Genomic DNA, 25,870 nt, shown 5'->3' with positions numbered 1-25,870 from the left:
CTCGTCTCAGTCATCTCGGGGTGGGGGTCCCCACAGGAGATGGTCGTAACTGGCCTCTCCTTAGAAGTGTAGGTCACATGCTCCCATTGCCTCCTGGGCCTTGAAATCACCCTGGGGGGCCTTTACAGTGCACCATCAGTGTCAGAGTGAGCTGGCCCTCTACAGGGGGCTGGGCTTGCTCACCTGTGCCAGGTTTGGGTGAAAGAAATGAAAGATAGCTGGGTCACATGCTGGAGGAGCACATGTCTAAGAACCAGGTTTGTTGTATGTACAGTGGCTGTCTGTAGCCATCCAGAGGCAATCTGGGTGTGCTTCCTCAGTTCAAGAGGGGGAGGCTCGCTAGACAGACAGAAAAGGGCCAATGCCAATGAGGAGGCTGAGTTGCATAGGTGGGAAAAGACCCTGGGAAAGAAAGAAAGGGGGCAGTTTGGGGCCTCTGCCCTGCAACCCAGTGGTTTAGGGACCTATAGTAGAAGGTGAGAAGGGACTGGCTGGAGCCTAGGAGGGGTAGAAGCTGAGCCCAAGAGAAGGGCTAACGACTGTTTAGGAAGAGGTCTGCTTGGCAAGAGTCTTGGGTAGTGGGGAGTGCCTGCTGTCTTCCCAAAATCATGAGTTGCATTACATTTTTTTTTAAATATGATTTGAGTCTTTTGATTAGCCATGAGCTCTGAAGCAGTGCTTCCTCTGTGCCTAGCACAGTAAGGCCTCAATCCTGATTAGTGCTTTTGGGTACTATTGCACTATGACTGTGATTGTACAAAGACCTATGTATGTGTTTAACTTAATGCCCTGTGAGACTTCAGTGGACTACTCATGGTGCATTAAAATCAAGCACATGTGTAAGTTTGCAAGTGTGCGTCCTAAATAAAATGATATATAGGAGACAGAAGAGGCAGCATGAACTAGTGGCTAATGCACTGGATTGAGACTCAGGAGGCATGTTTCTGTTCCCTATTCTGCCACTAACCTGCTGTGTGACACTGGGCAAGTCACTTCACCTCTCTGTGCCTCACATTTTCCTCCCACCATTTGTTAGTCTAGTTTGTTTAGACTGGGGCAAGGTCTGCTTCTTGTTATGTATTTGTACATTGCCTAACATAATGGGACCTACTATAGTATAATATGATAGGGCTTGGCACAGTATAGGTGTAGAGGTAAACCCAGCTGGAGTTACTTGCAGTATCAGGGCCTTAAGTGCATAAGAAAAAAATTACTTGTCCCTCATGATTGGACAAGTTGATTTTTGCAAGGCCAGATACATCATATAAGGGCTAGTCTACACTGGCAACGCTGACATAGCTCCCAACGCTGGGACACTGTCTACACTGGTGCTTTACAGTGCTGAAACTTGCTGCACTCAGGGATGTTTTTTTTACACCCCTGAGCGAGAAAGTTTCAACGCTGTAAATTGCCAGTGTAGAAAAGCTCTAAGTAATTAATACTATGTATCTATCCTGGGTACTTATCTGGCTCCCATTACTTTCCCACTTGAGTGCTTCACAATCTTCAGTGGTATTTATCTGCACAATAGCTGTGTGAGGAAAGAAAGTACTATTATTTCCAGTTTCTAGTTGGGGAAGTGAGGCACAAAGCAGCCAAGTCCCCGATCCACAAAGGTATTTTGGTTCCAAGCTTCCACTGAAATCTAAGTGACTTGCCTGAGGCCATGCAGGAAATGTAACCTAGTTCTCCCAAGCCCCAGGCTAGTACCCTAACCCCAGACCATCCTTTCTCCTGTGTTACAGAGTGACTTTTAAATTTCAAATTAAAAATAGTTTAATTTTAATGCAATGACTGTATTTTCATTGCGCTAATGAATTAATAGTTTACTAGTGTGTAGATGTAAAATGTAGCAATAAATTCAATGGTAATTTATTATACATATCAATGTATTTGTCTTACGTAACATAGGTATAATGATGTGTTTTTGCTTTCAGTGAGGGGCCTGAATGAACACAGGTAGCCTTGAATTCTGAATGGGCTTTTTGCAATCAGGACCTGGGTTTGGTGACTGCTTTCCTTCTGCTCCACCAACGCTAGCTTGTGTGCCATATGTAAATTTTGGGGTATCAATAAAGTTTTCCTTGATTGAAAAAAACAACAACAAAAAAACCCCCCTAAACTCGTGCCCCGCCCTCCTGCCTGGCTCATTGCCCGGATGTGGCTGGCTTCCGGGTGTGAGGCCAGCCCGGGCGGCTGTTGCCAGCAGCGGGTCCCCGCAGCCCGGGCAGGGAGTGGGATGGATCCGGAGGGTGAGGCGCTGTTGCTGCTGCAGGAGGCTCGGGAGAGCGTGGAGGCGGCGCGGAGCTACCGGCGGGAGCTGCAGCAGAGGCTGCGGGGGCTGCAGCAGGCGCGCAAGCAGGTGGGGCGCTGGGAGGGCAGCCCGGGGCCTGGGGGTTGGGGTGAGAGGCGGGGGCAGGGCACAGAGCTGTGCCGGGGAGTGCAGGGGGGTGGGGCTGTGCTGGGGCAGAGGGGGAAGGGGTTGGGGTACCCTGAATGGGGGGCAGGGTAGGGACACTCCTAGTCCATGGGTTGGAACACCCCCCACCCCCTTTCCTGGGACAGAGTCAGATGATGTGGCGTCCGCGCTTCAATTTAAAACAAGTCTCTGGCACGGGGGGATCTTCTGAACATGATCTGAGCAAAAATGATGCAGGTAGTTGCCTGCCTCAGACTGAGCAGCTCTAGCTGAGAACGGCCCCTGTTTTGTCAACTCCCAGAAGTAAAAATTAATTAGTCGTGCCCCCCCTCCCCGATCATGAGATTGTCTTAAAAATAATGAGAGGTTAAAATTGTGGAGTTTTTATCAACCTTCTGGTTTGGGGGCTTTTAGAGTTCCCGTTTTAAAGTTTTTTCTTCTGCAACCTTGAAAGATAGAAATCTGCTTTTAAGGAAAAAAAAATCAAAGTGAAGATTCTCATATAATCGCCCGACTCCATACCCATGCATTCAGACTCAGGTACCCATTATCTGGTTTAACTCTTCAGTGTAGACATACCCTGAATGTCTTTGCTTTTTGTAGACCTGAGAACACCCTTGGTGTTAGTTCATCTTGTGGAGTGATCTTTCATTTATTTTAAAACTTACAGAATTTTTCTCTTGTGATCTAGTGTCAGAGGGGTAGCCGTGTTAGTCTGTATCCACAAAAACAATGCAGAGTCTGGTGGCACTTTAAAGACTAACAGATTTATTTGGGCATAAGCTTTCATGGGTAAAAAACCCACTTCTTCAGATGCATGGAGTGAAAATTACAGATGCAGGCATAAATATGATGTGCTGGAGAGGTTTTAGCTGGGGGCTGTATGTGATGGCCGGTGGTGGTCTGCTATCTCCCTTGTTGGGCCTGTCCTGTAGTAGGTGACTTCTGGGTACCCGTCTCGCTCTGTCAATCTGTTTCCTCACTTCCCCAGGTGGGTATTGTAGATTTAAGTAAAACTTGAGTGAGATGGGTACCCAGAAGTCACCTAGTACAGGACAGGCCCAACAGGGAAAATAGCAGAACACCACTGGCCATCACATACAGCCCCCAGCTAAAACCTTTCCAGCACATCATCAATGATTTACAACCTATCCTGGAAAATGATCCCTCACTCTTACAGACCTTGGGAGGCAGGCCAGGCCTCGTTTACAGACAGCCCCCAACCTGAAGCAAATACTCACCAGCAACTATACACCATGCCACAGAAACACTAACCCAGGGACCAATCCCTGTAACAAACCCCGTTGCCTACTCTGTCCCCATATGTACTCTAGCGACACTATAAGAGGATCCAACCACATCAGCCACACCATCAGGGGCTCATTCACCTGCACATCTACTAAGGTGATATATGCCATCATATGCCAGCAATGCCCCTCTGCCATGTATATTGGCCAAACCGGACAGTCTCTACATAAAAGAATAAATGGATACAAATCAGACATCAGGAATGGTAACATACAAAAGCCAGCAGGAGAACACTTCAGTTTCCCTGGACAGTCTATAATAGATTAAAAAATAGCCATACTTGAACAAAAAAACTTCAAAAACAGGCTTCCAAGAGAAACTGCTGAGCTACAATTCATTTGCAAATTTAACACGATTAATTTGGGCTTGAATAGGGACTGGGAGTGGCTGGTTCACTACAAAAGCAATTTTCCCTCTCTTGGAATTGACACCTCCTCATCAGTTATTGGGAGTGGACTACATCCACCCTGATCGAATTGGCCCTGTCAACACTGGTTCTCCACTTGTAAAATAACTCCCTTCCCTTCATGTGTCAGTATAATAATTCCTGCATCTGTAATTTTCACTCCATGCATCTGAAGAAGTGGGTTTTTTTTACCCACGAAAGCTTATGCCCAAACAAATCTGTTAGTCTTTAAGGTGCCACCAGACTCCTTGTTGTTTCTGTTGTGATCAGATAATTTCCTTGAAACTGATCCCATCACCATAGAACTCTGTTGTAAACTTATGTGGGTTAGTGCCCTAATGTTATGACCAAGTGGAAGATTAATGTTCATTAATCACAGTGGTTTTCAAAGTTGTTGTTATTGCAAACTGCTCAAGGTAATGAACCTCATAGATGCCTCTAGTCCAGAGGTCCTAAAACTGTGGAGTGCCCCCCCCCCCAGGAGGACTGTTCAGGGGGGTGCAGCTGGGGCCTGGGCCAACCCCCATGGGGGGCAGGGAGGGAATGCCACCCAGCTCTGCTTCGGACCCTGGTTGCTAGCCCTGCACCCGGGGCTCCAGTCCTGGCCACACACCTGCCCCCAGCTGTGGCCTTGGCCCCCTTACCCCTGTTCGCATCCTGTCCCCACTCCTGGCTCTGGCTTGGAGGGAAGGGGGACAGACGGGGTAAAGGAGGTGTGACCCTGCAAAGTTTGAGGACTGCTGCTCTCATCCCAACTTTGCAATCCCCGCTGCAGTGGTAGTGCTGCTTATTAACATAACATATAACGGGACAAATGACAGTAAACTTGCATTGGCATGGTGAGTATAACTGCTCTGTTACTTTGGTGGGTGTGACTGCTTAGTTACTGTCACCTTTATTTGTGCTGTTTGTTTCCTCTCCCTGAGTACAGGACTTTGCATTCATTAGTACTGAATCTTTCCTTGCTCCTGCGACTTCAGCTGATCTCTTTGCTGTATGGTTCTGTGTTTGTATGCATTTGTTTCTGTTCCCCTGGATTCACTTTCCACTGTGGGCTCGGTCATCTGCTGAGTTGTCCACAATTGAGTTTACGCTAACGAGAGATCTGACAAAGGAGGACATGAATCAACTATGCAGGATGTACATGGGGACAAGAGCCTTTGGAAATCTCAAGACTCCTAGACTGGGCTACAGCTAGCAGGACCACTTAGCATTGCAGCATCAACCTCCATTTTAGGACCATTTTACTACAGCACTCAAGTCCATTCTCGAGCCTCTGTGTGTGTTTTTACTTTCAGTATTTTCGTCCTCTCTTCTCTTTGCACATCCCTAGCTCTAGCATTGAGATTCTGATACTGATTGAGTTTGTATACGCATCTAAAACGGTAATGGGTTTGGGGGAACAACCATTCTCTTCTGTCATCCTCCACTCCTGCCTCGTATATACACTGCGAAACACTTCCTTTTTTCTTAAATCGTAAAATAACAAGTGAGGGGAAGCCAAGCTGTGTGGCAGCCGCAGAGGCTTATGAAGATTGCTTGAAGAGGAAATTTACTTTACCTAACCCAAGAGCTTCCTGTGTTAGTTGTCAGTACTTCTAAAGATCTAGAAACTACATCTAGGGCTTGGCTTATATTGCAGCATTTCCTTATGTGTGTAAATCATAAAAGCACTTCATAGTGGAGTATTTAATTCTAACTTTTAGCTTGTGATTAATTTTTCACGTATTCAAATGTTTCCTTCCTAAAAAAATCCTATGCAATGGGGTCTTAATCGACTTTGTAGTAAACTTTTTGTAACAACAACTTTTTCTAATAAAGAGTCTTACGATATCCATAGAATCAAAATGGATATGGTGGCATAGTCACTGTTCACCCTGACTCCTAATAAAAGAAGAAGGGAAACATTCAATGGAATTCAAAGGTGATCCATTTCCAGCTGATGTAAAAACAAAACAAAAGTTCCCTTCCCACATTGTGTAGTTGGCCCATGGAACTCGTTGCACCAAGATTGAGGCAAAAAATGTATTGATTCAAACAAATGATCAGTCACTTACATGGATAACAAGACTATTCAGAGTTGTAATAGTAAATACAAAAAAAGAAAGTTTTGGAAGGGATTCAGACCCTCACGCTTCTGGGGTTAAGCCTCTAAATATAGGAGGAAAGAAGAGATTTTTCACTGGGGACAGCATATTTCATAACTGCTGAATGCAGGGTTTCTTACTCTTCTGGAGCACCGGCCATGACAGGATACTTGTCTGATCTGATTTGAGACTATGTGATAGTCTTCTTGTAATTTAGAAATTGCCTGTTAAAGTTAAATTAGTGACTCAAACACACAGATGGACAGACCAAGTAAACATTGAAACCATTCTCTTTCCACTCTGTGGAGCTGAATTGTAGGTTTCTCCAAATATTGGCTGGTCATATTTGTGATAGGCCTAATCCAAACCTCAATGAAGTCAGTGAAGTCCTTCTACTAACTGCAATGGGCTTTGGATAAGGCCTCTGCATGCTGAAATATTCAAGTACAATGTGGTGAGCCAACAGTGAAGATCTTTGACATGTTAAAATACACACAGTTATATCTGTGTTCTAATGCTGTGTGCTGCAGTGCTGTTCTCATGACTAACGTGAGTCCAGTATGTGGAAAGGACCAGCTGCACAAGGAGTGGATGTTTCATTGTCTTAGTGCTCTGGATGGATGGGTAATACCACACTGCTGCTTAATGTGTTAACGACATGACAAGTCCTGTGCAATTGCCTAAGACACTCTCTCTAGCTTTCAATACAACCAATGATATTAAGGCTCTGTAACTCTGTTCTAAAACTTCTTGTTCAGCTGAGCTGCTCTCCCTTTTTAATGCACCCACTCAAGACTTGCAGCTCTAAGGAGCAGCCCGTAGGTTACAGTAGTGTCTATGGATGTTCTTGTTGAGGATGAACACAAATTCTGCTGAGAGGAGAAATTTCCCTGACTTGAGAACAAATAAGCTGTTAATGTATTTATGCAGTCTATGCATCCGAAGAAGTGAGCTGCAGCTCACGAAAGCTCATGCTAAAATAAATTTGTTAGTCTTTAAGGTGCCACAAGTACTCCTGTTTTTTTTGCGGATATAGACTAACACGGCTGCTACTCTGAAACCTTACTTTCCTCAGGAGACTTAAATAGTTTATAGATACTGGAAAGGAAATCTGTTGAGTAAAGTAGAAGAAGGCTTTTCCAGTGGTTAGGGCACTAGCCAAGGACTTGTGAGATGTGAGTTCAAGTCCCTGCTCTACTACAAGCTTTCTCTGTTATGTCGGGCAAGTCACTTACCCTTTTTGTGCCTCAGTTCCTCATCTGTACAATGGGGATAATGGTACTGCCTTACCTCACAAGGGTGTTGTGAGAATAAATACCTCAAGATAGAGGTGCTCAAATACTACAGTAATGAGGGCCACGCTTTTATCGTCTAATAGTCCCAGAATAAATTGATTTACTTAATGTGTTCTGGCTTGATTTGAATTGGTTACATTTTCAATGTGTCTCATTTGCACTGGGCTATTTTGGCCATGGCATACGTAGCCTGCCTCGTAGTTGGCGAAAGGCATCCTGTTGTCCACATGATTTGTGACCCTGTTACTGTAGGCTCATCACTCTTAGTTTGTGTATGGGGGAGATAATTGTCCTAAAGGATACTCTCCTCTCTTCCAGTTTCATGTGGCTTTCCTCATTGTTCCTAATCCTTCTCTAAAAGATTACAAGTTTTGCTTTGCTTTCATCGCTTGTCTTTCTGCTTGGGTAGCCTCACTACCTTTTCTCTCCCCTGCTTTGTGCCTTTAATCAAATGAGTATCCTACAATGACAGGATCCTAGTAGGTTTGTTAATTGTCTGAGAGCCTTTGTAAAAGTTGACCTAGCATAGAGCTTTCCACCAGCAAATGCAGGCAATGTAATACGCAATGATAAAGGAATATTTCTTTTCAGCTGCTCACCCTGAATCCTTCTCTTTTCTGTTGTCTTGAGTCAGATCAGAGAGAGTGCAGCTCTGACAAGGGATGTACTTGAGCAGCATTTTAATGATTTAAAAGGGACCCTGAGGAAGCTGCTGGATGAGCGACTAGTGTTATTGCTGCAGGAAGTGGATGCCATAGAACAAGAGAGCATCAAGCCATTGGATGAATGCCAGAAACTAATAGAACATGGAGTCAGTACAGCTGATGACCTGCTCCAGGAAGGTAGGGGGCTGTTTAAAATATACATTCCTATAAGTCTTCTCTTAAAGGTTAGTGTAGATCAGTGGCGAGCAAACTATGGCTGGTGGGCCACATCCAGCCTGTCAGACCTTTTAATCCGGCCCTCACCTCCCGTCGGGGAGCAGGGTCGGGGGTTGCCCCGCTCTGCGTGGCTCCCAGGAAGCAGCCGGCATGACCCCCCCTCCGGCTCCTACATAGTACACAAAGGTGTGGCCAGGTGGCTCTCCGTGATACCCTGTCCGTAGGGGCCGCTCCCATTGGCCACAGTTCACGGCCAATGGGAGCCACAGAGGTGGCGTCTGTGAACGGGGCAGCGCGCAGAGCCGCCTGGCCATACCTCTGCACAGGAGCCGGAGCGGGGGACATGCTACCGCAAGCAGCTCCTGGAAAGCGCCACCCAGAGCATTCACTCCTGAACATCTCCCTCTCCCCATGCCCCAATCCCTTGCCACAGCCCTGATCCCACCCTCCAAACCCCTTGATCCTAGCCCGGAGCCCCCTCTTGTACCCCAAACTCCTCATCCCCAGCCCTACCCCAGAGCCCACACCCCCAGCCAGAGCCTTCACCCCCTCCCCTGTTTCCCAACTGCCTGCCCCATCCCTGATCACTCTCCTGCCCTCCAAACCCATTGGTCCCAGTCCAGAGCCCCCTCCTGCACCCCTACCCCCAATTTCGTGAGCATTCATGGCTCACCATACAATTTCCATACCCCAGTGTGGCCCTCAGGCCAAAAAGTTTGCCCACCCCTGGTGTAGATCGTAGTGCATGTTACGAACAGCATGTCTTGGCTGAAATGGGCCTATGCTAAACCAACACTAGTAAAGGTTTAAAGATCTCTGCAGAATTGGGGGTGGAGTGGGGGGAAACATATCAATGCTTGCTTATGAGGATCCGTATTTTAGCATTTTGGTATATAACCCTAGGATTATAGTATAAATGGGCTGAAGTATGGAATGTTACGGGGGGAGAGAACCTACTTTCAGGGGTATGTATTCCCACAAAGTTAACTTCCAGACCACCAAAGGAGAAGCAATGGATTGTGTTTGGCCTCTTTAAAATAAAATGTATCTCAGAGCCTCATAAATAACACCATACACCAGGGGTGTATGGTGAGCCCTCATAAATAACAAAACATCTGTGGTGGTTTTGGTACTGTTAAGCTGGCAGTTTATTTTAAACCTAAGCGGAACTTCAGTGGTGCATAGGTCTTATGCTAGTCCAGGGATCGGCAATCTTTGGCCCGTGGCCCGCCAGTGTAAGCACCTGGCAGGCCGGGCTGGTTTGTTTACCTGCCGCGTTCACAGGTTCAGCCGAGCGCGGCTCCCACTGGCCGCGGTTCGCAGTCCCAGGCCAATGGGGGCTGCGGGAAGGGCGGCCAGCACATCCCTTGGCCTGCACTGCTTCCCGCCACCCCCATTGGCCTGGAGCAGCAAACCGCAGCCACTGGGAGCTGCGATTGGCCGAACCTGCGGACGCGGAAGGTAAACAAACTGGTCCGGCCCACCAGGGGCTTTCCCTGGCGAGCTGCGTGCCAAAGGTTGCCGATCCTTGTGCTAGTCCTTTGCACAGGGGGTAAATTTCACCCTATGTGGTCTAATTGCTTTTGCTCTAGGAGAAAATAATTTTGGATTTGAGTTTATTCTATATTGGAAAATGAGTTTCTGCCAAAATAGACTGAATGTTTGTTCCAGCATTTGGGACTGGAGGGAAGTTATTTTGAGTCTGTGGTGTAAAAACATAGTGTACAAAAGTTCAAGGATTATACTGTACTGCCTGTCACTGGCCTTTCCCGCCCTCACATCCCATTTATATCTGCAAGGAAAGTCCTGCTTTTCTCCAGGAGATTTGCCGTTGGGACAGAAAACAATAGAAGTGTCGAAGTGTCCCATTAAGGGTGAACTATTCCATATCATTACCAAATAAATAGCTAGTCACAGAGGAATGTCGCTATTGAGTGTTTCCCTGCACTGGAGAACCTATTCTGTGGCCTGCTTCAGCCATGACTGGGCTGGTTGTTTCCTTGCATTGTTCTTGTCTGTCTCAACTTTAAATTTCTTCCACGGTGCGCTGGTTTGTGAACTGCAATGCGGCGTACAGTCTGCTGCTTGCACTTGGATGTGAGTTTTGTGCTTAAGGAAGTTGCTGTCTTGGCTGTCTGAACGAAGTCCTGTATCCACCAAAGCAATTTGTCACTTTCCAAATAGTTTTGCCTGCTCCTGTGAAGCTGGTATTAACACCATCTCCATTTGACCACAGGAGGTGACGTAACTTGTATCAGTCTGATAAGACCTTATATCAGAGCTCCCGGATCCCCGGCTATTAGTCTACTTCTAATCCACTGGGCCACAGCTGCCTATGTGGACAGTGGCAGTAAAAGTTTTGCTATACAGTGGCTCTATTCTAGAGGGACCACCTCTGAGCAAGAAGGGAGTTCAGTCTTCATGCACATTCAGTCTTTTGCAGCCAAACACAGTGTGCGTTTTTCTGTTTTCTTAAATGTTGGCAACTGTCCACTTGGAACTGGACTGAGCTCCCACAGATCAGATGACAAACTTGGGAAGAGTCCAAGCTGGATTTAAGCAGAAGTCACTGTAGATCTTCCTGTAACTTCAGGGGTTTCCACGTAAATGTAGGGGATCAGAGCTGATGTGTTTGAAAAGCTTTCTATTGATCTATTCCTACCTTGCACTGCACAGACTATCATAGAATGTTACATTTGAAAAAAAAATTACATTAATGATGCTGAGCAGGGCCTGATTCTGCACACTGTTGAAACTCTTATAATTTCTTTGCCAGTTTTAGCTTTTTCCGGTTCTAATCAGTAAAGATGCTCTGCATTTTCTGTGATGATGTTTCCCTCTTAAAGTAGTTGGGCTGTCAAGTGCTGGAGCCAGAGGATAAGGAGCCATGATTTCTGGCATCTGGTCCCAGCTCTGTTCCTGTCTGGGACCTCGGTCAAATCACCTAACTCCTTCATGGAAGTTCCTCCAAAACTTTTTAAGATTGCCATCAAAGGATGCTATAGAGACATATACTATTAACTAATAGAATTTCAATACATATATGTTCTAGCCAAGTGTCTTGCAGGAGCATTGAAAACACTGAACATTTTTTTTAACAATGTGTTCACTTCAGCACTGGTTATTCTTTGATGTGAAGAATGTTTTCATATTAGGAAAAATTTTTTTTACTGTCTCATTCCAGGAGAGGGTGTCATCCATGAGGTCATGGGAGAGGAGAATGAAAAACTGTGCAACTTTACAAAAAAGGCTTTGCACATTCAGCTGGATAGGTAAGAGACATCAGTCTGGTGGGGGGGATTTGAGAATGCAGCAAGGATCATGATTAACATGCTTCTACGTGGGTTTTTTTTGTTTGTTTTTGTTTTGTTCTGTTCCCTTTTAAGGCAATGGACATTAGGGACTTTTATTTCAAAGGTTTATTTCAGCTTTGTTGTCCCACTTACATATAGATTCTGGAAGGGGTTGGCCGTGATAATTCAAATAGTGTTGAGTCCTCAGATGGTCTCTCTTGAAATATGGATTGTCTGTTCGCAATAGTTTTCATCAATCCCAATGAAAGAGAAGAGATTACTGAGACACAGATGACATCATTGGGCCTAAAATATTAGCTACTTCCTCAGTCTTTTAAGTCTGAAGTCTGGAATTCCTTTAATGTTCTAATTTTTAAAACCAGTCCCTTGAAGTATAGAGTTAAAAAAATAATCAGCCCCACATGTGTTGTCTTTTAAGTGTATGGCTGGAATAGAATTGTATACAAGCTGTTCCCTTACATGTCAGCAATTTTTCTTTCCTTAGCTTGCCAGAAGTGCCCGCCTTGGTTGATGTGCCTTGTTTATCAGCCCAGCTGGATGACTGTCTTCTTACTATAGTGAAAAATCAAATCTTCAGCCATGGGACTGTAGCGTCTCGGCCGCCTGTACAGATAGAAGAACTTACTGAGAAGCCTGGCGGTATCCTAGTCCGGTGGTGTAAGGTGAGTAAAATCTCTTGAATGAATGTCACTCAGGTTCTCTTTTAGACCCTGTTTCAGACAAAAGAAGGTATTCTTTCTCAAACTGAATGTCACTTTCACGCTGTATTTCTTCCTCCATCAAGGGAATCCTCTCCTTCTGACTTGGGATTTAAAATACACTGGAAGAAATTGTATGTTATGGTTTGATCCAGGTGCACATTATGGTAGATTTTTGAGGCACAAGTGTGTGTGGATGAAGACTTTCATGTGAGAATCCAGCCCTTAGACCACTCAGTCTGGCACTGGGCTACCTGTTTGCTGCTTGATAGTACCTGCTGTCTCCCAGTATCTGCCAGTTAGTGCAGCAGATCTGTTTACAACCTGTTGTGTAGAAAAGCCAACAGAGCTAGCTGAAAAAACTGTCCACTCCTCCTCTCTTCTTGGGCCAAACTGTTGGAAATGGAAGAGGCAGGAGGTTACCTCACCCAGCCCTCCCCTTTCCCCAAAACCAAAAACCAGCCTATAACACTTCCCACTAAACAGATGAGTGGTACAGAAATATTAATTCTGTGACACCATCATCTAAATAGCAATTGCCGAAATAGGTCTTAATGGCCTGTATTTGTCAGAAGCACAGATTGACCTAGGAATAAACATCTTGTAGAATCCATACTTGGTGGTGATATATATTACAGTAGGTAATTGCAGGTAGGGCCCCATTGTGCAAGGTGCTGTACAAACAATGGAAAACTCCCATTGATTTCAGTGGGGCCAGGATTTCACTCATAGAGATAAACAGTCCCTACCCCATTAAACTTCTGCACCCTTAAATATTTGGTACTCTGGTAGGTACAGTGGGTGAGTAAAGAACCTCAGATTTTGTATCAGACGCTTGGCTAATTGCTTTCTTCAGTATTCAGAAGGCATTCCAGTTTCACTAAATCAAAGGTACGGTTGGTAGGACCATACATATTTAAATTGCTGCTGATGGCTCTATCTTTCTTGCCATTCCTCCCCAGAAGTATGAAAGAATGTTGTGTTTCGGATGTTGTTTTAACAAAGACCAACCATTGGTCACCTTACCTTGCAAAGGACAAATGTTGCTAACTTGCACTGCTGCTGGAATACATTGTAGTTCAAAGAAATCCAGGGAAGAAATGGTCATGATCCCTTGTTAATGGAATAAATGTCTGTTTAGGTGGATGATGACTTTATACCACAAGACTACAGGCTTCAGTATCGCAAGAGTACTGCCAGTCACTTTGAAGATGTGTATGTTGGCTCAGAGATGGAATTCATAGTACTACATATCGACCCCAATGTTGATTACCAGTTCAGAGTCTGTGCCCGGGGTGATGGACGGCAGGAATGGAGTCCATGGAGTATTCCTCAAACTGGCCGTTCTACATTAGTTCCTCATGGTATAAACTTTTGTTGTTAGTCTTCTGAAGCTTATAGTGTGTGTGAAAAACCCATAACGTGCTGTAGATTTTGTGGAGCTGTTTGCTGTCTGAAGACAATGGAGTTTGTTGCCTTGCAATATATGGAATTAAATGTGTATCTAAATAATACAAGGTAATTAGATACCTACCCTTCTACAGTTGGATTCTTTGCTTAATTTTAACTGCAACTAGTTCTGTAGCACACATGGTAGCTATCAACCTGATGCTTGGGCTGGAGCAGCACCTGCACTTGGGAAATACCAGTGTGAGATTCATGTTTCATGAAGAATTTTAAATTCACATCTGTCATTGTGTCAGAGCCTGTTTGCAGGGGTTTTCTACCTACTTCCCTTTTGTATTGGTTGTAATGAGAAATGGAGCGTTCACTCTTGTTCTGGCTTTCCTCAAGGATTTCTGGTTTCTGTAATAGCCTGGAGTTTTGCTTTCCTTGAGGGTGGAACGTTAGGCTTCCATTGAGAAATGAGGTCTTATCTCATCGTGCTGTTATTTAGACAGGTAGCAGAGGGGTTAGCAAGATTCACTGACTGACGCAACTGAAGATCTTTTCTATTTTTTTTCCTCATTATTATAGAAAATCTACATCTAATAAGTTTGTAAATGTCTATAAGGCTAGTTCTTAAACTGGCTGGAAATGAGGGAAACGCCAGTTTATCTTTAGTCCCAATTAATTTTATAAGGAAACTGTGTAATATACATTTTTGTCACTTCTTTGTAAGTAATCACAGCCAAGAGTCAAATGCAGGTTAATCTTTTTGGCAACAATCACGATATTACAAAAAATGCCTCATTTCTCTCTCACTCCTTTTGCACATCAATGAGAGGTTAGACCCAGAGCTTTGGTAACATGACTAACTTGCAAATGAAATAAAAAGACTGGATGCAGCCAACTGAAGCTCCTTCCCCACGTGATAGCCAGTGAAGTAATTCATGTTTTTGTGTTTGTTTGTTTGAAGAATGGACAGCAGGTTTGGAGGGTTACAGCCTGAGCAGTCGAAGAAACATAGCACTTCGAAATGATTCTCAGTCATGTGGTGTGCTCTACTCCAAAGCTCCTACTTACTTCTGTGGGCAGACATTAACGTTCAGGCAAGTACATGCTGTGTTGCCATTGCATGAGGCACTTACGCAAACGGAATTTCCTGTTTTGTCTCATTTTGCTACCGCTGTGTTGTACAGGGAACTCAAGCCTCACTGTGCCTCTAAGTTGTAAACTTCCAAATCACGGACTTAGTGGCGTGTCCATAATACACAGGCCCATTTGTGTGTGAAGCCTGAACCCTCCTCTCTTTGCTTCCACCTTCTAGTTCTTCAGGACTAAGTCCAAGACTCTCTTGTAGGATCCATCCTAACCTAGAACAGGAGCTGACGTGCTCTATTCCTTCCTCAATGAGGTCCCCAAATTAGCCTAGACTGAGTGGACCTGTGGGGTGTTTAGAGCTTTTTTGGTGCTTCTCAGCAACTGCTGTGACCTGATCTAAAGCCCATTGGTATTCTTCCGTTGACTCCAGTGGGCTTTGGATTAGGTACCCTAAACAGTAACCTCTTTCCTTCCCAACCCTCCCCATTCTTCTAGGACTGTTGGAGCGTTGTTTTCATGTGACAGTGTAAGAATGGCTGATTGGCAGTAGAGTAAGTTCTCAAAAAGATACCACCTCCAGCATAATTATAGCTCTGGTCAGATGACTGTTGGTCGCCATCTGTAGAAACTCCTGAGGGGAAAAGGTAGCATGGGGAATTTACTTTCAGAGTTAAGAATTTAATTTGGCACATCAGGGAGATCAGAAACCTTGGCAGCTTTTCTTCATTGAGCCCTTCCCTTGAGATGATGCTGATTGGCTGGGGAAGAGGAGAGTCCCTGTGGAGATGTCTCATCTGCCAGGAGGTGTCAGTTGTGATTGTAGATCTAAGAGACTTAGCCATAGCTTTTCCCCACCTTTCTCTTATTACACAGGCTGACAGTTTTTGTGTAATAGGCTTGACAGTCCTGCTGCAAACTCCACTGGTAGTTTAGGGGGTGTGATTATGGTGTTTATCGAGGTAGCTTTCTAGATGATGTTACACATTAACCCTAACCCTGAAACTTGGATTCTGTTGGCTTTGGATGGTCATAAGACAAGGGCATATTCAACTGTCCATTGTCTGCCATGGATGCAAAGAGCTCCACAGTTTCCATCTCAAATAAAACACTAGGCTTAATATTGCTTGGCACAGAAGCATCTGTGCTATTAAATGCAGAGTGTTGAGGCTTTCCCTGGTTCCGTTTCACACCAGTGACTCTCTTACCTTTTCATATTGGTAACAGAGATGAAAATCCTTTTGATGTGCAGTTTTTTTTGTAGTGTGGATTTTGCTCATTCTCTCGGAGGAAAGATCATGTTTCTGTATCACAGAGCACTAGCCCACATATGTCTGCAAAAGATGTGATGGAACATGTGTTTTTTTAAAGAGAATCTCGAAAGTTAGAAAATAGGTTGTGTTACTTTCCCCAATCCCCACAAGAGCTTCCCATTTCAAAGCGTATATTAGATTCTGCTAGTCCACTAGCTGCAATACTTGGCATTTGGCTTTCTCCATCTGTTTCAACAGTACATTCACAAAGGGATAACCAGGCTCCTGGATAGAAACGGGCAAGACTCATGTTACAGATAATCTTCTTGTCATATATTCAGGAGGCATAATAGCCCCTCCAGTGAGTAGCAAAGCTGTAATACAACCAGCATTTCGTATGTCCCCTTCTCATAAATAGATCTCTTTGATCCGAGTGTCACCAACCAAGACATTTAGATGAGGCTATAATTGGGGGTATGATTATTCCCAGGTCTCTGCTGCCCCCATGGAGCTGTGCTTGGAAGGGATGGTGAGAGAGTCTCCAGGGTGACCACCCCCTGCTCTTTAGACTGCAGTTGTTTGCAGTGCTTATCCTTGCAGTAGGAAGACAAGATGAGTCCAGCTGCACTAGCAATTCAAGATGATATAGCCGGGTAAATGAGGCTGTCTGACAGGGGCGACACAGTGTGCCCTGGTGAGTCTGGCAGGTTTAGCCTAATCTATCTACAGCTAATTCATAAATAAGTGCATATGATGGATGGTGGCTTGTGCATCTCTCTGTTTTGAGATTAATGGAAACTGTGGGGTGTTCGATTTCACTAACTATGAAAACCTATGGTTGATCTTGTATATCTGTCTACTCCCTGCAGTTAAAAGGAGAGGACGTCTATCATCACCAACAAAGTGATGATATAGGATTTAAAACATGGTCTGTTAAATAGTTTTTCTACTGCATGTTCTAGATACACTTAACAACTCCAGGTCACAAGTTCTCCAAAACTGCAGAGAAAAATAGTCATCCTAAACATGGATTCTAGATCAAATGGTTTTCATTAGTAAAATGAATAGCAGTTTATCCCTGAGACATTCACAGCAAAGTCTTTCTAAAAGTTCCCTTATATACAACTCCTCCTGTCTAGAGCTGTGCTTCCTGGGATGGTTTGCTGCTGGAATTGACAAAACTATTAAGCTAAGAAATGGTGTCCTGCACCAAACCCATGGGCTTGTTAACGATTTAAGCTTACCCCCTTACTGGGGTGCCCAGCCTGCCACCATGCCCATGGTCTTTATACTGTGTGTGTTGGCATATTATGTTTGTAAGGACTTCCACACTGTTGCCCTTGAGTCCAGTTGTTCTGTCCTGCTGTTTGTGTAATCGCTCTGTCTTCCCTCTACTGCTAGTACAGCTTGTTTCTGTGATCTGCTCAGTCATATACACCAGTGTGCATGAAGTGATAGATCAAAGCCATGGATCACTTACTTGAAAATGGGTTTTAATTTTACAGATAAGCTAGTGCACTCAGTCAGCTTTGTGTTATGCAAACATACATATTTCCAGACAAAAAATCAAAGAGATTCTGCATTAACTGGAGAGGCATAGAATTGGTGTTCTCTAATGTATGAAGACATTAACGATATCTGAACATTTCTAAGTTAATATTTATAAAACTGCAGTAATGACTAGACCTAATGAACACTATAAATATCGCAGATGAGAATTGTAAACCTTATCTAAGGTTCTTTTGTACAAACAGTTCTCATTGTGGATCAATTCAAAATGCAAAACTTCAAGACACTTGGATTTTTGTTTGTTTTCCTAGCTGAAAGCTATGTTATAAAGCAATCTCAGTGATGGTTTCCAGAGAACTGATAGAAGATGAGAGTACACCATGGTTCCAAGTTGGATTTCTCCTGTACATCTTGAAGGAAGGAACTAATAATTTGCCAGACTACTCTCAAATCATGAAATGTAATAAAAAGGGCTCTATTAATTTCCAGTTCTTGAAACGGCTGTTGCATCTTTGTGAAGTTTGACAGATCACAGAAATGTAGGACCTCGACAGGTTAGCAAGACGAGCTTCTTACGCAGAAGCAAGATCAAGTATATCTAGACCATCCCTGACAGATGTTTGTTCAACCTGTTCTTAAAGACCACCAATGATGGGGATTCCCTGACCTCTCTTCAAAGCCTATTCCCGTGCTTAACTACTCTTACAGTTAAAAAGTTTTTCCTAATATTTAACCTAAATCTCCCTTACTGCAGACTAATCCCATTACTTCTTGTCCTACCTTCCGTGGACACGGACAGCACAGCACAGCCTGTAACAGTTCCCCCCTGCCCTCCTTCAGTCTTTTGGGACTGAACATGCCCCGTGTTTTTTCCCTTTCCTCATAGATAAATCAAGATATATCACATCTACTGCTTCTCCACCATCCTCTAGGAAATTAACCCATCAAAGAAGGAAATTAGGTGGGTTTGGCATGATTTGTTCTTGACAAATCCATGCTAGCTATTTCTTATAACCTTATTATCCTGCTGGTGCTTACAAATAGATTGTTTAATAATTTGGTGCAGTATCTTTCCAGGCTGACAGGTCTGTAATTCTCTGGATCTTCTTTGTTCTCCTTTTTAAAGATAGCTACTATGTTTGTCCTTCAATCCTCTGAGACTTCACCCCGCTGCCATGAGTTCTCAAAGATGATTGCTTCAGCTAGTTCCTTAAGTACCCTAGGATGAATTTCATCAGACACTGACAACTTTAATACATCTAAAGTATCTAAATATTCTTTAACCTGTTCTTTCCCTATTTTGGCTTGTAGTCCTTCCCCCTTAACAATATTGTGTTAAGTATCTGGTCACTATCAAATGTTTTAATGAAGACTGAAGGAAAATAAGCATCGAACTCCTCTGCTGCCTTGATGCTATAAATTATTAGCAAAAAGAACAGGAGTACTTGTGGCACCTTAGAGACTAACAAATTTAGTTCAGCATGAGCTTTCGTGAGCTACAGCTCACTTCTTCGGATGCATAGAATGGATGCGTTCTTTGGGCTTTTTTGAAAACTTTACCCAAAGAGTAAGAGGTAAATGTATGATTCACAGGACAGAGGAAAACAGATCAATTTATAGAAGTATCTTTAAACATACAGCTTATATGGCCTCCCTCCCCTTTATAGGCCTGATTATTGGCCTTTGGCTGGGATGTGGGCATTAGGTTTCAATGGTTCATCCATACGCACACATCTGTTTGATCGATCATTGGAAAAGTCTCACTGTCAGTTCTTTATCAAAATTATAAATTCATCTTGGCAGAAGCCGGCTTGCAAATTACTTTTCCTGTTACTTGTTTTAAGATTCTGCCCCCACCTTCCCCACCAAAGGCTTGGTCTCTCTATCCAAAGAAAGTTAGCAGGATGAGTTAGGGTCCCATAATTGTTAAGGGAACCGGCTACTCTTTCTAATAAAAGCTAGAGAAACACCTGCAACTATCACTACGTTCTCACCCTGAGGGATTAATCCATGACCCAATACAGGGCTTCATATTAATAGGGCTATATGGCTGGTCAGTTCCTTAGTGACAGTCACTTTAACTTCTAATAAAGATTAGAACAAAAAAAGGGTAACTATGCACATGGCAAAAGTACAGTAAGCTCAGAAATTCTGTAGTGGCAGCAGGCTGCCTCTGAGCACTTAGTTGACCAGATCATGGGTTTATTTTCAATACTCTAGCAATTGACGTTTGCAAATATCAGGTACAATTCTATTCACATTATCAAATTGCCATTCTAGCCTCTCTGCAATGACTTACCTTTTTACAGTTGGCTAGCACCACTGATCCTACTTTTCCTTTCAAATAGATGAATGGCAACTCCTTAAGAGTGTACAGTGTTAATCTGATAGAGATTGCACCTTGTTCTTCTGCATGATTCATCCTCCTTTTGTCATGGATATCATCTACATTAAACCCACTTTCAACCCCTCGATTAGTAACTTAAATCAGGGTTATGTTCGGAGTCCCTTTTAAGGAGATTTTGCTGCACATAGGGCCTTGTGTACCTGCCAGAAGTGGAGTATTTTGCCTTAAAAATGTGATGTTGACAGTTTGATAGACAATGACTACATTTGTGATTCTGCCTATTGAAAATGGCAGGCCACAGGCTACACCGCTAGGGGGGACACTTAAGAAAAAGAAAATTTGAAGATTGTGAGAAAAGAGACAGCTGTAACCTCTATGCCAGATGAGCATCTGCTACAAGCTGAGGAGAAGTATATGGTGAAGCTGGTCTTAAGGACCTACATGATCAATTACGCAGCAGAGGTGGTCTCAAAGTTTGCGTGAAATTGTGGTGGACACCTTGGGGCCATTGTAAAGAGGTTATTTATGATAAGGTAGTGCTGATTCGGTATGAACCTTGCTCCCATTTTTACTGGGTTTTGTTCATTAAAACTTACTTTCTTCTTCATAGAATCGAAACTGTTGGCCAGCCAGACAAACGAGACAGTATAGGAGTCTGTGTGGAACAGCAGAACGGCTATGACTCTTTACAGCGAGATAAAGCAGTGTGCATTAGTACAAATGGTGAGCTCATTAATATTGCACTGTTGAATATAATCTACTTGTTTATGAAGATCTTGGCCATGGCTCACGTACATTGTGTGCTTTACAACACATTTATCTCTAACTGCTGGATCTTTTGCTGAAGGGTTGTTACAGCTTCCAGCAACCTGAGCAGTTCAATTCTGTTACTTGCAGTGAACCACACGGAAGTGTACTGTATCTTTAACATTCACAAGTTCGCTTAATATGCTGTATGCTTTAGTAATTTGCATGTGTTGTTCTAAGACTTCAAAAAAAATCAACTCAGTTCCTGAGACTAGTGTCCATTTAGGAAAACCTGCTTGGAGCTGGGCTTTCCTCTTACTAACTGCTACTATTGAAGCCTGCCCTGTGTCTCGTATATTAGATAAATTCATGGAGGATAGATCCATCAATGGCTAAGGATGCAACCCCATGTTCTGGGTGTCCCTAAACCGCTGACTACCGGAAGCTAGGACTGGCTGACAGTTGATATGGATGGAACACTCGATAAATAGCCTTGTTCTGTTCATTCCCTCTGATGCATCTGGCACTGGCCACTCTCAAGACAAGATAGTGGTCTGGCTGTATAGAACATTGCTCTGAAGTAGTATGGCTATTCTTACTTTCTTTAAAAAAAAAGCGCACAACTTATTTTTACGTAAGGTTACATTGATAAAAGAGAACAGTACAACTGGTAATCTTCCATTTTATTAATCAGTTACCCTAAACTTTGCCAAGCACCACTCAAACATCTAAAGAGAGTCCCTGCCCTCAGGCACTTACAATGAAAGAATTAGTGGTACTGACAACTTTCCTACCTTGATAGTGCAGTCAGTCCATGATAAGCAAATGCAATCTTTGGTAATTAATCCTTGTCTATCTCTCTGTATTTAACTTAAATAGAATATTTAAGAGCTATTGTGAACCCTAGTTTCTATTTTATCACTGAAAAGTTAGTGGTTAATAGTTTGGGATAGGAGGGCAAGTGAAAACATTTTAAAGTTGTTTCCTGATGTGTATAAGGAATGTAACAGTGGAGCTCTAATGCACTTATGTTTCAGCTAGTATATTTGCTTATTATGCCAGTGCACAGTGTCACAGGTACTGGTTAAAATGTTTTGTCAATATCATCTATTCTGTTTTTGGGAAGAGCTAAGACTGGCACAAAATTAGTATAGCTGTTACAAAGTTCAATTATGATTTTACATGTCAGTTTTCTTTGGGTTTGAGTAGTCAGCAAATCACATGATGATATGCATTCTTGGGGGGGAATGGAGGTGTGTGTTGGGGCTTCATCAGTGGTGCAGCCAACTTCTGCCCCTGAGCATTATGCACTGTAAAAAAAATGTTTAAACATCTTGACTGTTTCAGGGGCAGTATTTGTAAATGGCAAAGAGATGACAAACCAATTGCCTGCTGTTACTTGTGGATCAACTGTGACATTTGACATGGAAGTTGTGCATTTAGGTCCCAACAACAACGAGGGAGGAAACACCAAACTCAGAGTAACCATCAGTTCTAACAACAGGGAAGTAGTTTTTGATTGGGTACTTGATCACTCATGTGGTTCTTTATATTTTGGATGTTCGTTCTCCTACCCAGGCTGGAAGGTGTTAGTGTTCTAGCCTGTCTAGTTGTTTGCTGTAAATTTTAAAAGTTGAATTCATTTTTCCAGCTTTTGGTATCTAACTGGGGTTTAACAAAACTCGTCTTTACATCACTTGAAGGTCACTATGGTGTACTTGGATCCATTTCAAAATAATGGAAAACATGATTTATTTACTCTATAAAAAGCTAAACAGGCAATTAATTTCATACAGCTTTGGAATAAAAACTGGAAAAACCTCAGGGTACATGTACTGAATGGAATGAACTTTGCTTACTGCTGCTGTTCTGTGAAACAACCCTGTAACACTTTTGGCTTAGGGTTAATGGTCCAAAGTTTTCTCTATCCCACCTCCAATAAGAGCAAACTATCTTAGTAAATTTCAGATAGACTGTTACAGAATGCTGCAACTTGAACTTTCAAAAGGCAGAACTGTTGTGGTTCTGCATAATACATTTTCTTCTGGGTGTGGTACGGTTTGTCATCATTACCCAAAAATAAGAATGTCTGAGCCTTAAATATGTTGAAATACGTAGTCAGGATGTTTTGTGTCTAATTTCTTTACCAATGTGCCTTACCTTCAAATACTGAACAGTAGTTTGTGTGTCTTCTGGAATAAGTTTGATAAACCACATGGACCATGCTTAAGACACCACCCTTTAGTACCATGAACTATGAAACTTAAGTCAAACCATAAAGCAAAGAATGGTAACTTATTTTCTTGTTCTATTATAATAATGTGTAGTAGTATAGGAATTTACTATGAATTTGAACAGGGTAGTTATAAATGACTGAGTAACAGTATTAAACTAGTCCTGTTTCTCGTCCAGAGACTATTAGTGTTACTTGGTTTACAAGAGCCTGTTAACAAAAAAGTGTTTAGAGCCCTAACATACAATAAGTATATAAAAACCTTTGCTTTACCTCAAAAGGCAAATATTGTGTATATAAAGCAATTGTGGCAGTTTTTTTAAATACAGGTGGTGATATTTTGTAAAGCTTTTTGTTAATAGATCATACAATCATAAGATCTTGCCCTATTCCTTTCATTCAAATATACCCATGGCTGTGGTAGTTACAGATGCCCCCTATACCAGTCACAAATAAAGTTATCCCATTTGGACTATGTGAATTTTTCCAGTCTTCACCCTAAAGGATATAGGAGAAGCAAGTTGATTTTAAGACTGGCAACAATGGGCATGGAAAAACTCAAGAGGGGGAGGGATTATTCACATTAGAGAAAATGTTCAAAGTGGGGAGAAGCCGAAGAAGGAACTTTTATTCCCCTTCTTGTTACACAAGAAATATATTAAATGTAAGTGAAAAGTAGAAATTTCAAGCAGATACCAAAAATCTCCTCAGCCACCACAGAACTAGATTAAGATTTACTGTGAAAAGATGGTGAGAATTAAGAATTAGCTACAGGTAATACCCACTGAGATTTTTGGATCCTCAAACTTCATCATACAAACGGTTCATTAGGGATTAGGAGGAAACTTTGTCTGGGAACAGGTTAAGTGCAGGATTTCTTCCTTTGAAGCAGCTGATAGGACATTTAGTGTACTGGATTAGATGGACCACTGATCTGATGCAACTTTTTTTTAACATAATATAGTTCATCTATACCTAGGAAAGTGCTTTTGAAGACTATTCAGTGTAGTATCCCTATTTACAGCAGGACAGAGGGTACAACTTGCCAATAGTCAAGTTAGCACTGAAGCTGGTAGCAGGACATAGGTCTGTTCATATGCCCATGCCTTGTCCACTGGATATTTCTGATCCCTTTCCCTGTGAGTCCAGATGTTAGGTACTGGGCATGTATGATTAACCTCCATAAAACTCTACTTCAAGCAAAGAGAGCCAGATTGCGATCTTTAAGGAAAAAAGGGTATTTACTCTAAGAGGCAAATGTACGCCTCCCTCTTCATGTGAAAGGGCTGGTAAGAATAGGTAACTATCAAAATATAAAATATAAAACATTATGTAGGGCTTTAACAGTTCAGTATACTCCTACCTGAGATAGTTCTGTCAGTTTGTTCATAGTACATACTACAAACCAGCTTAAAAAAAATTTGTAGTAAGAGCTGGTACATTTGTACAAGATTTGAGAAATGTCCAGCATAGTAAACTAGCCCTTGCACTACTGCAAACCCTCACTCTCTCTAGCTTTTAGGGAGAGTATAATTGAGGTCAAATCAGTCTTATCTACTTAAACTTCATGATTTCAGGTAAGTCACTTACATTAAAACCCATCTTTTGCCATTATCCAAGATGTCAGCTTCCAGCTGTTTGTAAGGACAGATTTGTTGTAGATGATCACCAAGGCTAGCCGCATGAACTACTAGATAGGTACTCTTCAAACACCAAAGTACTCACCTGTACTGTTAATCCTTTTAAAGAACCTTATTACTGTAGCAGTAGCTTCTCCAAAACAATTAAAGGTTTCAGCAGATTGAAGGCTTGACACTTGCAACTGCTTCAAAACATGTTCCACATCTAAATACTAGTCATGCAAAAAGCTTGTTGTAAATACAAAACTTCTTATGAAACTTTGAAAGTATGTTCTCTGAAGCCATAATACTCACTTACCTCAATGACAGATGTTTGTCCTGTGAAATTATTTTTTAAAAATAAAAGTTGATCCCTGAACTCTGTGCATGTGTTAATTGTTAGCACTGCTTATACTGCTCTCCTTACCCCTCCCTCCGGAATAAACCTCAGCATCTGTTCAAACTAGGTATAGATGAGCCCTATACTAGTAAGTCCATAGATCAGATGACCAGCATAACTGGGTCTGTCCATAAACATGTCTACTCAGACCAAGTGCAGCTTTACTATTATCCTTTCTGTATGGAGTTCTTTTCTAGTAATTTTCACAGGACCTGCTACTGAAGTGTGTACACACTGTTGGTGATTCTTCCCTCTAACCTCAGAAGTGCTACTGTTGGGAAGAACAAGACAAGCTTAATTTCTCCCTTTAAGCTACAGCTAGTTCATTTGCCACAAGACCGAAGATGGTATCATACTTGAAACTTGCCTTGCTCATTATTTAGATCTGCAAACCTTGCCACAACCCGCATAATCATTGTTCATGTACATTGCTAACATACCTATGCCTTAATCTCCTCTCACTGCAACTCCTTTCTGTGGCTTCCTACTCGGTTTAGCCTATGCTGGTACCTCCTTTCATAAAATAAACACCCTCACACAACTCCATTGGCTCCCTCTTAGTTTCAAGATCCATTTCTAAACTGCATATTTAAGCACTCCATGAACATGATGCAGCCTACTTCAGGAATTGCCTCACTACAACCTTGCCTCTTGCTCACCTACTATCGGCCATGACTCTTCCTTCCCACAAAATCACAGCTGGTGAAACACCAAGCGTTCCCAGCAGTATCTCCCCATCTCTTCTGAAAACTACTTTCATATTGACTCTATCTGGCCATTACTATTGTTATTTGCCTACTCCAACTAGTCAAGAAGCAGCTTTGCTGAATTCCTGTGTGTCAAAGTCCACCTTCCTTTGAAAGAAGTATCAAG

At 42.7% G+C, this 25,870-nt stretch overlaps 1 protein-coding gene across 5 annotated transcripts; it reads left to right on the top strand.

Moving 5' to 3' along the window:
- Nucleotides 1–25: 25 nt before the first annotated feature.
- CRLF3 (cytokine receptor like factor 3) lies at nt 26–24,976 on the top strand. Of its 5 annotated transcripts, none has more exons than XM_039501427.1 (8): nt 26–257; nt 8,150–8,357; nt 11,581–11,668; nt 12,195–12,372; nt 13,550–13,772; nt 14,768–14,900; nt 20,609–20,721; nt 22,093–24,976. In XM_039501427.1, exons 1-8 carry the CDS (start codon nt 228–230, stop codon nt 22,344–22,346), a joined length of 1,227 nt encoding a protein of 408 aa, XP_039357361.1. In that variant the 5' UTR covers nt 26–227; the 3' UTR covers nt 22,347–24,976. The 5 variants fall into 5 exon arrangements, with proteins under 5 accessions (XP_039357361.1, XP_039357360.1, XP_039357364.1 ...); XM_039501426.1 differs by lacking the exon at nt 26–257 and adding an exon at nt 2,157–2,362; XM_039501430.1 differs by lacking the exon at nt 26–257 and adding an exon at nt 2,225–2,252 and having other exon boundaries at nt 8,211–8,357.
- Nucleotides 24,977–25,870: the final 894 nt, after the last annotated feature.

The sequence above is a fragment of the Mauremys reevesii genome, linkage group 15 (genome assembly GCF_016161935.1).
Source record: "Mauremys reevesii isolate NIE-2019 linkage group 15, ASM1616193v1, whole genome shotgun sequence".
In the NCBI taxonomy this organism is placed as follows: Eukaryota; Metazoa; Chordata; order Testudines; family Geoemydidae; genus Mauremys; species Mauremys reevesii.
Note: the sequence above shows the minus strand (reverse complement) of the source record. Positions and strands in the feature narration are given on the sequence as shown.

What these genes read in the sequence shown, in the direction of transcription:
- CRLF3 (XM_039501426.1), top strand. Translation starts at nt 2,159, where the DNA reads ATGTGGCTGGCTTCCGGGTGTGAGGCCAGCCCGGGCGGCTGTTGCCAG. An exon ending in TTGCACATTCAGCTGGATAG is followed by an intron (nt 11,669 to 12,194) that starts GTAAGAGACATC and finishes TTCTTTCCTTAG; the next exon opens with CTTGCCAGAAGTGCCCGCCT. An exon ending in AGTGTGCATTAGTACAAATG is followed by an intron (nt 20,722 to 22,092) that starts GTGAGCTCATTA and finishes TGACTGTTTCAG; the next exon opens with GGGCAGTATTTGTAAATGGC.